The sequence below is a fragment of the Bos grunniens genome, chromosome 15 (genome assembly GCF_055505025.1).
Source record: "Bos grunniens cultivar Pamir isolate PY7600 chromosome 15, Bosgru_T2T1.0, whole genome shotgun sequence".
NCBI lineage: Eukaryota > Metazoa > Chordata > Mammalia > Artiodactyla > Bovidae > Bos > Bos grunniens.
The window spans coordinates 23,061,494-23,076,913 of NC_141179.1; the positions used below are offsets into that span (position 1 = coordinate 23,061,494).

The window sequence follows — 15,420 nt, forward strand, 5'->3', positions numbered from 1 at the left end:
TTTAATTCATTCAGTCTGATGGTTTGCATGATGTGCTCTGAATAAAGTTAAATGAACAGGGTGACAATATATAGCCCTGGCATACTCCTTTCCCAATTTTGAACCAGTCCATTGTCCCATGTCCAATTTTAGCTGTTACTTCTTGACCCACATACATATTTCTCAGGAGACAGGTAAGGTGATCTGGTATTCGCATCTCTTAAGAATTTTCCACACTTTGTTGTGATCCATACAGTCAAAGGCTTCTGCATAGTTGATGAAGCAGAAGTAGATGTTTTCTGGAATTCCCTTGCTTTCTTTATGATCCAACAAACATTGGCAATTTGCTGTCTATCATATGTTAATCTCCTGTTGTTGTTTTTTTTTTTTACAACATAGTATTTCTTTATTTTCTCAGAATTGCATTTGAAGCTTCAAACCTTATTCAAAAGGTTTTAAATCACAAAGATAATAAGTTTTCTAGACTTTCAGCAGTAATACCAGATGCCAGAATGAATAGAACTATATCAAAGTATTAAACAAATATAAATGATAAATCTAGCATTCTATTCATACTTAGTCAAACAGGTGGAATCAAGATGTCATAAATTTTTTTAGCTAGACAAAAATTCATGTTTTCTAATATATATATATTATCTTATACATATATATATGTGTATATATATACACAAAACCTTTATAAATATATGTGTATATATATGTATACAAAAGCTTTTTTTTAATATGTATACAAAAGCTTTTATACTACACTCAATAAAGGTTTGAAAAAGAACAACAAAAGGAGAGAGATGGAGAAGTGGGAAAACATAAACTAAATGAAATGGGAACACTGAATATGAAATAGAAAAAAATGAAACAAACTAGATAAACATAAAAGATCATCATATAGTCCAGTTGGTTTTAAACATGGCTGCTCATTAGAATCATAGCTGGAGCTTTGGAGAGATAAAAAACACCTGGGTATTTGTATTTTTCAAAAACTTCCAAGATTTTGCATCTGGATTTTAAAAAGTGATTACAAGTTTTTCTATTAAATGGTAGTTTCAGTATTACAGAATCCTATTATTTTCTGTTGACCAATCATGATACAACGGTATTAAATGAATAATAGTTACATAATGGAAAAGATGTTATCAGATTTCACAAACAATAGCCAGACCAAAAAAAAAAAAAAGATAATTATAATTGCAAGCCATATGGAAATATGATTAACCAAACAATATAAACCTGCTAGAACTAACATCCCAAAAAGATGTCCTTTTCATTAGAGGGGACTGGAATGGAAAAGTAGGAAGTCAAGAAACACCTGGAGTAACAGGCAAATTTGGCCTTGGAGTACAGAATGAAGCAGGGCAAAAGCTAATAGAGTTCTGCCAAGAGAATGCACTGGTCATAGCAAACACCTCTTCCAACAACACAAGAGAAGACTCTACACATGGACATCACCAGATGGTCAACACTGAAATCAGATTAATTATATCCTTTGTAGCCAAAGATGGAGAAGCTCTATACAGTCAGCAAAAATAAGACAGGGAGCTGACTGTGGCTCAGATCATGAACTCCTTATTGCCAAATTCAGACTTGAACTGAAGAAAGTGGGAAAAACCACTAGACCATTCAGGTATGACCTAAATCAAATCCCTTATGATTATACAGTGGAAGTGAGAAATAGATTTAAGGGCCCAGATCTGATAGATAGAGTGCCTGATGAACTATGGACGGAGGTTTGTGACATTGTACAGGAGACAGGGAGCAAGACCATTCCTGTGGAAAAGAAATGCAAAAAAGCAAAATGGCTGTCTGAGGAGGCCTTAGAAATAACTGTGAAAAGAAGAGAAGTGAAAAGCAGAGGAGAAAAGGAAAGATATGCCCATTTGAATGCAGAGTTCCAAAGAATAGCAAGGAGAGATAAGAAAGCCTTTCTTAGTGATCAATGCAAAGAAATAGAGGAAAACAACAGAATGGGAAAGACTAGAGACCTCTTCAAGAAAATTAGAGATACCAAAGGAACATTTCATGCAAAGATGGGCTCAATAAAGGACAGAAATGGTATGGACCTAACAGAAGCAGAAGATATTAAGAAGAGGTGGTAAAAATACACAGAAGAACTGTACAAAAAAGACCTTCACGACCCAAATAATCATGAAGGTGTGATCATTCACACTCATCTAGAGCTGGACATCCTGGAATGTGAAGTCAGGTGGGCCTTAGGAAGCATCACTACAAACAAAACTAGTGGAGGTGATGGAATTCCAGTTGAGCTATTTGAAATCCTAAAAGATGATACTTTGAAAGTGCTGCACTCAATATGTCAACAAATTTGGAAAACTCAGCAGTGACCACAGGACTGGAAAAGGACAGTTTTCATTCCAATCCCAAAGAAAGGCAATGCCAAAGAATGCTCAAACTACCACACAATTGCACTCATCTCACACGCTAGTAAAGTAATGCTCAAAATTCTCCAAGCCAGGCTTCAGCAATATGTGAACCATGAACTTCCAGTTGTTCAAGCTGGTTTTAGAAAAGGCAGAGGAACCAGAGATCAAATTGCCAACATCTGCTGGATCATGGAAAAAGCAAGAGAGTTCCAGAAAAACATCTATTTCTGCTTTATTGACTATGCCAAAGTCTTTGACTGTGTGGATCACAATAAACTGTGGAAAATTCTGAAAGAGATGGGAATATCAGACCACCTGACCTGCCTCTTGAGAAACCTGTATGCAGGTCAGGAAGCAACAGTTAGAACTGGACATGGAACAACAAACTCTTTCCAAATAGGAAAAGGAGTATGTCAAGGCTGTATATTGTCACCCTGCTTATTTAACTTATATGCAGAGTACATCATGAGAAAGGCTGGGCTGGAGAAGCACAAGCTGGAATCAAGATTGCCAGGAGAAATATCAATAACCTCAGATATGCAGATGACACCACCCTTATGGCAGAAAGTGAAGAAGAACTCAAGAGCCTCTTGATGAAAGTGAAAGAGGAGAGTGAAAAAGTTGGCTTAAAGCTCAATATTCAGAAAACTAAGATCATGGCATCTGGTCCCATCACTTCATGGCAAATAGATGGGGAAACAGTGGAAACAGTGTCAGAATTTATTTTCCTGGGCTCCAAAAATCACTGTGGATGGGGAATGCAGCCATGAAATTAAAGGACGCTTGCTCCTTGGAAGGAAAGTTATGACCAACCTAGACAGCATATTAAAATCAGAGACATTACTTTGCCAACAAAGATCAATCTAGTCAAGGCTATTGTTTTTCCAGTAGTGATGTATGGATGTGAGAGTTGGACTATAAAGAAAGCTGAGCGCTGAAGAATGATGCTTTTGAACTGTGGTGTTGGAGAAGACTCTTGAGAGTCCCTTGGACTACAAGGAGATCTAACCAGTCCATCCTAAAGGAGATTAGTCCTGGGTATTCATTGGAAGGACTGATGTTGAAGCTGAAACTCCAATACTTTGGCCACCTGATGTGAAGAGCTGACTCATTGGAAAAGACCCTGATGCTGGGAAAGATTGAGGGCAGGAGGAGAAGGGGACGACAGAGGATGAGATGGTTGGATGGCATCACCGACGTAATGGACATGGGTTTGGGTGGACTCTGGGAATTGGGGATGCACAGGGAGGCCTGGCATGCTGCGGTTCATGGGGTCGCAAAGAGTCAGACATGACTGAGCGACTGAACTGAACTGAACAATATAAAATAATTACATAGAATTTGAGGGGTTAACTAGAGTGACGTGGTAAGTGGAAGCGCATACATGCACACATTTTCATCTGCCCAGCCGGTTGGTGCCTGTAATCCATTTACATTTAAGGTAATTATTGATATATATGCTCCTATTACCAGTTTCTAAATTGTTCTGAATTTATTTTTTGTAGGTCTTTTCCTTCTCTTATGTTTCCTGCTGAGAAAGTTCCTATAGCATTTCTTGTAAAGTTGGTTTGGTGGTGCTAAATTCTCTTAACTTTGGCTTGTCTGGAAACTTTTCATTTCTGCATCAAATCTGAACGAGTCTTGTTGGGTAGAGTACCCTTGGTTGTAGGTTCTTCGCTTTCATCACTCTAGATATACCATGCCGTCTCCTTCTGGCTTGTAGAGTTTCTTTCTACAAGCCAGATTTGAGAAATCAGTTGATAACCTGATGGGAGCCCTTGTGTTATTTGTCGTTCTTCCCTTGCTGCTTTTAACATTTTATCTTTGTCTTTAAGTTTTGTCAGTTCAGTTACTGTGTGTCTCAGTGTATTCCTCCTGGGGGTTATCCTGCCTGGAACTCTCCGTGCTTTCTGGACTTGGCTGACTATTTCCTTTCCCATGTAAGGGAAGTTTTCAACTTTCATTTCTTCAAATATTTTCCTGAGTCCTTTCTCTCTCTCTTCTCTTTCTGGTACCCCTCTAACTCAAATGTTGGTGCATTTAATGTTGTCCTAGAGGTCTCTTAGGCTGTCTTCTTCTTCTTTTTTTTCATTCTTTTCTCTATATTCTGTTTTGTGGCAGTGATGTCCACCATTCTGTCTTCCAGGTCACTTATCTGTTCTTCTGTTTCAGTTATTCTGCTATTGATTTCTTCTAGTGTATTGTTCAAATCTGTTTGTTTGATCTTTAGTTCTTCTAGGTCTTTGGTAAACATTCCTTGCATCTTCTCTGTTCTTTTTTCACTAGCATTATTCTGAATTCTTTTTCTGAAAGTTTGCCCATCGCCATTCATTTAGTTGTTTCTCTGGGATTTTATCTTGTCCATTCATCTGGGACATAACCCTCTGCCTTTTCATTTTGATTAACTTTCTGTAATGTGGTTTTCATTCTAGCTGCTGTGGGATTTTGGTTCTTCTTGCTTCTTCTCTCTGCCCTCTGGTGTGAGGTGATATCTCATTGTAGTTTTGATTTGCATTTCTCTAATAATAAGCGATGTTGAGCATCTTTTCATGTGTTTAATCACCATCTGTTTGCTTTTGAGAAATGCCTGTTTAGGTCTTTTGCCTATTTTTTTGATTGAGTTATTTGTTTTTTTGGTATTGAGTTGCATGAACTGCTTGTATATTTTGGAGATTAACCCTTTGTTAGTTGTTTCATTTGCTATTATTTTTTCCCATTCTGAGGGTTGTCTTTTGACCTTGTGTATAGTTTTCTTTACTGACTTAGCACAATATATTATATTGATAAATTAGTTCTTTTAATTCTTTCCAGACAATGGAGGGAGTCTGGAACACTTTAACTCCATTTATTATATTCCCGATTTATATGCTACTGTTCATTATATATTTTAATTCTCTCTTTATATTAACCCCTGTAAAGCATTATTATCAATATTGTTTTATGTAAACACAATTACCCATACTACCCATTTACCTACATCAGTACCTTCTCTTGCTCTTAATTCCTTCTTGCCTCTCTGGGTGTCCATGTGGTATTATTGTCTTTCTGACTGAAGAACATCTTTTACTGTCTTCTTTAGTTTAGATATGCTGATATGGTGATGAAATCTCTATTTCTGTTTGTCAGAAAAATGTCTTTATTATACCTTCTTTCTTGAAAGATGTTTTCATTGGATAAAGAATCTAGGTTTTTATTTTCTTTCAACACTGTAAAGATATCATTTTATTGTCTTCTGATTTCTGTTGAGAAATCAGTTGTCAGTTAAAAGCTTTGCTGCTTTGAAGTTGATCCATTACCCCCCAAAGATTTTCTCTGATTTTCTGAAGTTAGTACTGTGATATTTTTCAGTATGATTTCCTTTTGTTTTATTTTTTTAAGGATTTTTGAATCTATGGTTTGATGTCTTTCATTAGCTTTGAAAAATTTCACCCATTATTTTTTCAAATATTGCATCTAATAAATCTTTTCTCTCTTTTCTTTCTGGGGCTAGAGTACACATATGATACCCTTTTCCACTCTAGCTCTCTGTTGCTTATGTTCTTTTTTAGTATCTTCCATCCTTTGCTCTAAGTATCTTGCTTTGGCTCTTTTCTTCTTATCTTACCATTCAAACTTTCTTTCTTCAGCTGTATGTATCCTGCTCTTAAATCTAGGCACTATGGTCTTAAACTCATTGCTTTTTTCAGTTCTGGAATTTTGAATACCTTCTCTTTTATAATTTGTGATTCTCTGCTATAACCCCAATTTAAAATAATTTCCTCCAATGTATTCAGAATAGTTAAAGTTTGATAACTGTATTATATGGATCCCCTGTGGTTCAGTTTCTATCATCTGTTGCTTATCTTTTTTTTTTTTCCTTTGAATTATACTTTGCTGTCTTCTTAAGTGCTGACTAAGTTTTTTTCTACACAGAATATTGTGTTTGAAAAATTTTAGGAGGAATATTTGGAGACTCTGTTGTCTTCCTTCAGAGAAGATTTTCATTTGTTTCTGGCAGATGGCTAAGGTACATTATCAATTGCAGATATTCTTAATCTAGTTATAAAGATTGAGATAATTTGAAACATGACACAGTTGCTGCAAGAGCTGGACTGTTTTTGTTTATTCTTACTCCTAGGGTACATCTTAAACGGTAGTGACCAAAAGAGCTAGAGGTTTATCAAGACATTCCCTTCTTGAAGACTTTGAACTACAACTTTTGTCCCTCTAGCTTTTCAAAACTATCAAAATCTCTTCTCATTAGGATCAAGTGATGAGGGAGTTGATGTGGCAATATCCTTATAAATATCCTTATAAATATCCTTATAAAAGTGTGACATGAAGGATCTTGGTAGTGATAGAACTGTTCTGTATCTTGAGTGTGGTGGTGATCATATAAGTTTACATATGATAAAATTTACACACACACACAAAACACACATAAATGAATGTGTGTTAAATGGATAAAATCTGAATAATGTTGGTGGATTATATCCATGTAAGTTTCTTGGTTGTGATATTGTAGTGTAGTTATGTAAGAGATCGTTGTTGAGACTTCATGAAGGCTCATGAGAGCTCTCTTCATTGTTTCTTTTTTGTGTGGTAAAATATACATAACACAAAATTTACCATTAGACAATTTTATGTGTATAATTCAGTGACATTAAATATAGTGACAATGTTGTGCAACCAGCACTGCGGTTCATTTTCAGAACTTGTTCTTGATCCTACATAGAGGCTCTGTACCCTTTAAATAACAGCTTCCTATAGCCTCCATCTCCCAAGGTTGTGGTAGCCTTTATCCTACTTTCTGTTTCTATAAATTTGTCTATTTTATGTACCTCATATAAATGGAATCATACAATATTTCTTCTTTTGTGTCTGGCTTACTTAATTTATCAAAATCTTTCCATGGGTCACTCATGCTGTAGCATGTATCAGAATCTCATTCCTTTAAAAGGTTTAATAATATTCCTTGTATGTATATACTCATTTTGTTTATTCATCTGTTCAGGGACATGTGGGTTGTTTTCAGCTTTTGGCTATTATGAATAATGCTGTTATGAATATTGGTGTACAAGTATCTGTGTGAGTCCTTGTTTTCAATTCTTTTTGGCATATTCCTAGAAGGGAATTGCTGGATCATATGATAATTCTATATCTAACTGTTTGAGGAACTGCCAAATTGTTTTTAACAGCAAATGCACCATTTTCCATTCCCACCAGCAATGTACAAAGGTTCCACTTTCTTTACATTCTCAAACCACAAACACTTGTGGTTTCTGTTTTTTTTTTTTTTTGCCTTGATAATAACCATCCTAATAAGTGTGAAGTATTATCTCATTGTCATTTTGATTTGCATTTCCCAATGACTAAAAATGTTCAGCATCTTTTCCTATATTTATTCACTTTGTATATCTTGGTGAAATGTCTAGGTGAAATGCCCTTTGCCCATTTTAAGATCAATTGTTTTTCTGTATTGTTTCTTACAGCTGCATATGGGTCTGCAATAATCTCAAAATGAAAAAGTTTAATAAAATATTTCTATCTTCTTAGCCTTTCAACTGCCTCTTCTTAAAAGTAGCTGATGTCCTTAGTGGAAATTTGCCCCCAATATGTAGTTTCTATCTGTGGGTTTCCTTTTCTTTCCAAATCTATGCTCTATCATTCTTTATTGGCTTTTTAGCTCACCAGTGCCTTCAAACAGCTGTTTTAAACATTTTGTCCAGCTTTTCTATCTGTTATCAATGAAATGGTTGATCCATGCTGCCTAACTCACCACTATTGGAACTCTCTTTTTGTTCACCTTTGATTTTGCAAAAGACCAAACATGTTTAAATAAATTTAAAAGTAAATTTTTAAAGGCTAATTCTTTTAAAAATTATTTATTTTTTGGCCACACTAGGTCTTAGTTGTGGCACGTGGGATCTTTGATCTTCGTTGTAGCATGCGTGATCTTTCGTTGTGGCATGTGAACGCTTAGTGTGGCATGTGGGCTGTAGTTCCCTGACCAGGGATCAAACCTGGAACTCTTGCTTTGGGAGCGTGGATTATTAGCCACTGGACCACCAGGGGAGTTCCCAAAGCTAATTCTTTATGAAGCTTAAAAACAACACTAAATCTTTACTTGGTAGGAGTATTGAAAACATTTCTGCATGTTATGGAGATAATATGGACTAGGTATATAAGACAAAATGATACAGTTTATTCCCCATCTTAGAGTATTTCCAGAGAGGAAGATGTGCTTAAACCATTCTTACTGTCAGAAAAGACACTTATTTTATTAGGGTCTCCTGCTTAAACATCATCTCTGCAGAGCGGCTGTGTTGAGGGGCCCCCAAAATTGTTCTTTGTTTTGATGATTCACTAGGAGGGCTCATAGGTCTCAGAAAAATCAACAGAAAGGAAAGATATATGGGATGAAATTTAGAGGAAACCAGGGGTGTGCTTCCAAGAGCCCTCTCCTAGGACTTGCTTAATTGCTCCAGCAACTGATTGTGACATGTGTGAAATGCTGCCTGCCAGGGAAGACCACCCAAGCTGGTTGCCCAGAGTGTTTGTTGGGGATCAGCACATAAGCATATAGCCTCTACATGAGTAATTTCAATCACGGAAGTTCCAGAGCCCCATAGAGAAAGACCAAACCTGAGGAAGGAAGCACCTATTTTACTCTCTAGTCCCTCACCTTTAAGTGTGTTTCTTAATGGCACTTATCACTATCTGACTTGAGCTGTATAATCATTATTTATTTGGTACTACTTAAGTAGCATATATTTTATTTCTTATCTATTACCATTCTTCCTCCACTAGAATATAAGGCCAGAAACTGTTTTGTATTCCCAGTGTCTAAAACAATGCTTGGTCTAGAGAAGGTACTCAACTGATGTTTGATGAGTAAATGAATGAATGAAAATGATTGTTTATGTAGTTACTTAGAAATGCCAATAATGTTGACTGGATCTCAATTATTGGGATGTGCTGTTATTCTATGCATGACAGTTTTCTCATCTGTTTACTTCTCTCTCCTAAACAGGTCTATAATTTAACAGCCAAAATTTCCCCTCGAAGGTTTGTTTTGCCCTTACTTGGCAATTTGAATGCCCCTGAGGGAGAGAACCTCAGCCCGTTGACCTATTCTTCAGCCAGTGCTGTGAAACAGGCTGATGGAAAGGTATGCTATGAATGGATATTAGCCTAAGACTTTGACCCTCAGCAGTGCTTCTTTATTCACTAGAAAAGTAGTGTGGCTATGTAGTGTGGCTGTTCTCCACAATGTTTGGTGCCTAGTAAGTTTTATAACATTCAGCTGAGCAGGGTAGGATCATGGAGCATGGCTTGCAAAAGAGTTGCAGAATTCTAGGTGGGAGTGAGCACTGTGTTTATCTATCCCTTTTGTGTTTTGAAAGAGGTTTATACAGCTTTCAAACTGTCGTGCCCTGTCTAAGTATTTAAGGTTGGCGCTGACCATCCCCACATTTTAGGTGGTTTGTGCTTACATATCACTGTATAGCTATCAGCGTCTCAGCTCTAGTAAAATAAAAGCCCATGTCCACCTCCTATGCCATTAGACAACTTAGTCACAAAACCCAATAATCTTTTATGTGTTCTTACGTATGATGAAAAGAGAAACAATATTTTTAAAAATGATGTAGAACCTCAGTTCTCAAGCCCTGTCACAAACTTTTATATGGTATTAGCCCCCACACTGACCTGAAGAAAGTAAGAATTAAGCAATCAGTTCTTTTGTGCCCTCTTTTAGATTTGGTGCTCTTATGAAAATCTATATCCTGAGGACCTAAAAGAGGAAGGAGGTATTGAATTTCCGCAGATCAACTATGGCCAATTCAATGGAAAAAAGTATCAGTTCTTCTATGGCTGTGGCTTCCGGCATGTGGTGGGTGATTCTCTGATCAAGGTTGACGTGGTGAACAAGACGCGGAGGGTAATGAAATTCCGTTTCCTTTTCTGAACTCTTTAAAGACCTGTTCTGCCCTTTGAATTAATTACTGTTTTGTTTACGGTAGATCTTGAGATTTTAAAATAGATAAGCAGCTACTTACTTTTTTAAAAAAAAGACTTTTTATTTTATATTGGAATATAGCCCATTAACAATGTTGTGATAGTTTCAGGAGGACAGCAAGGGGACTCAGCCATACATGTACTTGTATCCATTCTCTCTCAAGTTCCCCTCCCATCCAGCCTGCCACCTAACATTGAGCAGAGTTTCTTGTAGTAACATTAGGACCTTGTTGGTTGTCCATTTTAATTATAGCAGTGTGCACATGTCAATCCCAAACACCCTAACTATCCCTTCCCCATATTCCTTTCCTAGCAATCATGTTTGTTCTCTAAGTCTGTGAGTCTGTTTCTGCTTCATAAATAAGTTCATTTGTATAATTTCTGTTTAGATTCCACATACAAGGAATGTCAAATGATATTTCTCCTCTGTCTGACTTACTTCGCTCAGTATGACAATCTCTAGGTCCATCCCTGTTGCTCAAATGGGCAGCCACTTACTTCTATTAAATCTGAGAACCATGGAATTAGGGGTATGTTCCCTCTAGGGAATCTAAATGAACCACAAGCCCAGAAAAATAATTCTATGCTTGATGGTATTTTGAGAGGAATCATGGGACACCTCTATTTCCGGTTGATGGGAAATTATAACTCTACAACTTGTGTTTGATGATGATGGAATTTACCACTGCAAAGGCTCCCTCTCCTATATTCAGTTCAGTAAGCCTGATTCTTCACTGTTGGACTGTTGTATTGGCAGCCAAATTCATGCTGGGGCTGACAAAAGCTATAGAACACTTCCAGCTTATAACCAGTCTTCTATCAAATACTTTTTTGGGGACTTACAGGTTTGGAGAGAAGATGGCTTTTATCCCTCAGAACCTGTTTTTGTTCCGGTACCAGGAGCCAGTAAAGAAGATGATGGGGTCATTCTTTCTGTGGTGATCACCCCTAACCAGGTAAATGTTTTTCCACCACTAGTCAGAAAGAAAACTACCACTGGGCCTTTTGAGGGTTATATTTAGTGATGCTATTGATCGTTTATTTTGATTCCAGTTTGATACCTTCTCCCTTTTGTTTCTCTCTGTATTATTTAGATACCCTTTTATCATAATTAGTACTTTATTACAGTTTTAAAATTCTACTTGTAGAATCATAATAATTTACATTTGGATAGGAATTTATTTACAAACTACTTTCATACATATTATCTTATTTAGTCATCAAAACAGCTTTGTGGGTATCATTTTACACATGTTGAATTTGTAACTTAAGGAAGTTGAGAGACTTGCATCAGATCTCGTAGTTGTAAAGCCAGTATTGAAATCCCAATCTTCTGACTTCTAGTCCAATATTTTATACCACCCTCTGTGCTGCCAGTTTTAATTGAGAGACCCAAAAATCTAATGTGATAGCCTCCGACCTAGTGTCTCAATAATCTTGATATCTAATTTCTTGTCTAGAGAAGCCTTGTGGCTGATAGATTCACTTTGAGTTCCAACTTTGATCATTTATAAGTAGCTGCCTAGGTATAGGATTGTGACACTTTTTAAAGTTTTGGTGAGAAAAGTGTAATCAGTAATGTCTGCCATGGGCTTAGGACTTAGTCCTCATGCAGTATATTTGCTACTCCTGTAATTAGACCAGGGCAAATCTCAACCTGCCTTGCAATGCTACCTTTTGAACAGCTCCAGAATAACACAAAATGGAGGCATTTTATTTTGGGAGAAAGAATTTTTATATCTCTTAGGAGATGGAAAAGGAGCAGGTAGGAAGATCCTTAAACCCGAAGAGATTCTATGAAGGTGATAGATATAAATGTAATTTCTTTGCTCTAGGTATGGACTTCTTCAGCTATAATTTCCTTTTTTTTTGTTCAGTTCATCATTCTGCAAACACTTAGTGAATGAATCAGCAAGCCACTGTGCCCAGTGATGGGAATGGATATGAAGATGAGAAAGATGGTCTCTCCCTTAGGAATTTTACAGCCCACTAGAGGAAACAGATTTCTGATAGAAACAAAGAGAATTTTCAGTATTGTCTTTCTTTTTCTAGAACAAAAAAAATTTTCTCCTTGTCTTGGATGCCAAGAACTTTGAAGAACTGGGCCGAGCCGAAGTGCCTGTGCAAATGCCATATGGGTTCCATGGCACCTTCGTGACCATCTGATGGAACAGCCACGAGCTCTGGGAACTAGGTTTGAATGAATGTGCTCGCTACGTAAGAGAGAGCAAAAGTGTACCTTACCTTCCAAACAGTAGACATCTGCTTTTAAAATTTCTGTTAAAAATTGAATTCATGAAATAATCATGGTGTTATATTTTCTTAGAGATTGTCAGGGAATGTTTAACAGGAGGATTCCTAAGTGCTGTTTCTCACAAGTCCTTTGTTTCTTTTTAAGCGGAACAGCACACTGCTCCCAGGAATTGGGGTCATTGTGTGAGACAGGCTTACATCTTTAGTAAAGATTCTCTTTATGACAAAACTGCTTAGTCTCGATCCCCTTTCTTGAGATATGGATTGTCTCCTGACCTTGTGACCATCATCATCCCTTGTTCTCTTGGTAACGGTTACTGTACGTTTGATTTTCTGATATTTATCATTGACAAAAGAATATATATACAGACTATATATACTCACAGAAAAATCATTAAAGCACCTTTGCTCCATCAGAGATTGGGTCCCTGTGTCTTTCTTTCTCTCTCTCTCTCTCCGGCTGACTCCTTGGAGCGCAGAAACCCGTCTTGCTCACTCTCCTGCCCGGGCTTCTAAGACTCTCTTGAGAAGGAACCCTATGCCTTCACGCCTCCTCGAGAGGGTGCCCGGTGCCTTCGTGAGAGACGCAAGTCCTGTGTCAAGGACTTTATTGGTTTTCTGCGTAAACCAGGGTGTTTCAGCCTTTTTCTCTTTTTCACTTTCTTATGGTTGCCTCTGGACCACCAGGTCCTGGTCCATTAAAGGACCCCAACAAGGGATCTTCTTTGAAAACCTTAAGCATTGATACAACTTTGAAGAGAGTTTTAAATTTATATTTACTGGAAATATCTTATGGGTAATAAAGATACACGAAAGAAAAACTAGACCTGGGTCAAAAACTAAAAATTGTCACCACCAGATAGATGGGTAACAGAGGTTCTCATACTTGGAAGAAGAAATAAAAATAAATATAGCTAGTAGAATGTGAATGTAGGTCTGAAAAAGATCCCCCTTTTTTTTTCCCATCACAGCCTACCTGTTGCTTCTAAGTACTCACAGAGGATATCACGCTTGCATGCTCCTTCTAAAATGCCTACTTTTCTGCTGTCCACAGCAGATGCCACTGCAGCTGAACCACCCACTACTACCTCCTATCCTGCCCCCAGCTCAGGCTTGGGAGGCTGTTGTTTTGAGAGATGTTGTTAAAATCAGGCATTTTCCCTAATCTTCAGGTGTCTGGTTCTTCAGAGATTCATGAAAAGTTGGTATTACCTTGGTACAAAAGTAATTGCAGTTTCAGACCATAAATTTTAAATCACTATAACTAGGCTCAACACATCTTTATTAATCAAAATAGGAACCATTACAATCAACACATTTTTGCCAGTGAGAAATAAGTGTTAAAATCCATGCTTCAGGATTCGATGAATTCTTGGAAAGCATTTTCTGCCTCCTGCTGGTTGTAGAAGCGTTTTCCCTGGAAAAAGTTGTCGAAACGCTTGAAGAAGTGGTAGTCAATTGGCAAGAGGTCGGATGAATATGGTGGATGAGGCAAAACTTCAAAGCCCAATTCATTCAACTTTTGAAGCATTGGTTGTGTGACCTGCGGTCTGGCGTTGTCATGGAGAAGAATTCGGCCCTTTCTGTTGACCAATACTGGCTTCAGACCGTGCGGTTTTCAATGCATCTCATTGATTTGCTGAGCATACTCTCAGATGTAATGGTTTCACTGGGATTCAGAAAACTGTAGTGGATCAGACATGCAGCAGATCATCATGACCTTCTTTTGGTGCACGTTTGGCTTTGAGTTAGATGGACATGGATTTGGGTGGACTCTGGGAGTTGGTGACGGACAGGGAGACCTGGTGTGCCGCGGTTCATGGGGTTGCAAAGAGTCGGACACGACTGAGTGACTGAACTGAACTGACTGAACTTGGCTTTGGGAAGTGCTTTGGAGTTTCTTCTTGGTTCAGCCACTGAGCTGGTCACCGCGGGTTGTTATATAAAATCCACTTTTCGTTGCAAGTCATGATCTGATTGAGAAATGGTTTGTTGTTACACAGAGAAGACTATACTTCAAAATGAAATTTTTTAAAATTTCTGGTCAGCTCATGAGGCACCCACTCATTGAGCTTTTTCACCTTTCCAATTTGCTTCAAATGCCAAACAACTGTAGAATGGTCGACACTGAGGTTTTCAGCAACTTCTCATGTAGTTTTAAGAGGATCAGCTTTGTTGATTGCTCTCAATTTGTTCTTGTCAACTTCTGATGGCCAGCTACTATGCTCCTCATCTTTGAGTCTCTTGTCTCCTTTGCAAAACCTCTTGAACTGCCACTGCACTGTATGTTCGTTAGCAGTTCCAGGGCCAAATGTGTTGTTGGTGTTGCAAGTTATCTCTGCTGCTTTACTGCCCATTTTGAAGTTGAATAAAAAATTCATTTGAATTTACTTTTTCTCTAACATCATTTCCCTAGTCTAAAATAAATATAAAGTAAACAAGTAATAAGTCATTAGCAAAAATAATAAAGCAAGAAATTGTGTTAAAATGATATATAACATAGACCACATTTATTCAAGAATGTATTCCAATATCAAAAGGCAAAGTTCAGCCAGTGCAAAACCACAATTACTTTTGTACCAACTTAATAGTTCTTCTGGAATCAAGATTGCTGGGAGAAATATCAATAACCTCAGATACGCAGATGACACCACCCTTATGGCAGAAAGTGAAGAGGAACTAAAAAGCCTCTTGATGAAAGTGAAAGTGGAGAGTGAAAAATTTGGTTTAAAGCTCAACATTCAGAAAACGAAGATCATGGCATCTGGTCCCATCACTTCATTGAAAATAG

The 15,420-nt window shown here is 37.4% G+C and overlaps 1 protein-coding gene across 2 annotated transcripts in view; it reads left to right on the forward strand.

Annotated features, from left to right (window-relative positions):
* BCO2 (beta-carotene oxygenase 2) overlaps positions 1-13,045 on the forward strand; it is a 61,521-nt gene extending 48,476 nt beyond the window's left edge. For both annotated transcript variants that reach the window (XM_086339214.1, XM_086339216.1), the window contains 4 exons: positions 9,391-9,528; positions 10,117-10,299; positions 11,222-11,332; positions 12,429-13,045. In XM_086339214.1, the coding sequence (XP_086195340.1) occupies positions 9,391-9,528; positions 10,117-10,299; positions 11,222-11,332; positions 12,429-12,542 (546 nt within the window). In that variant the 3' untranslated portion in view covers positions 12,543-13,045. The remainder of the gene's footprint in view (positions 1-9,390; positions 9,529-10,116; positions 10,300-11,221; positions 11,333-12,428) is intronic.
* Positions 13,046-15,420: the final 2,375 nt, after the last annotated feature.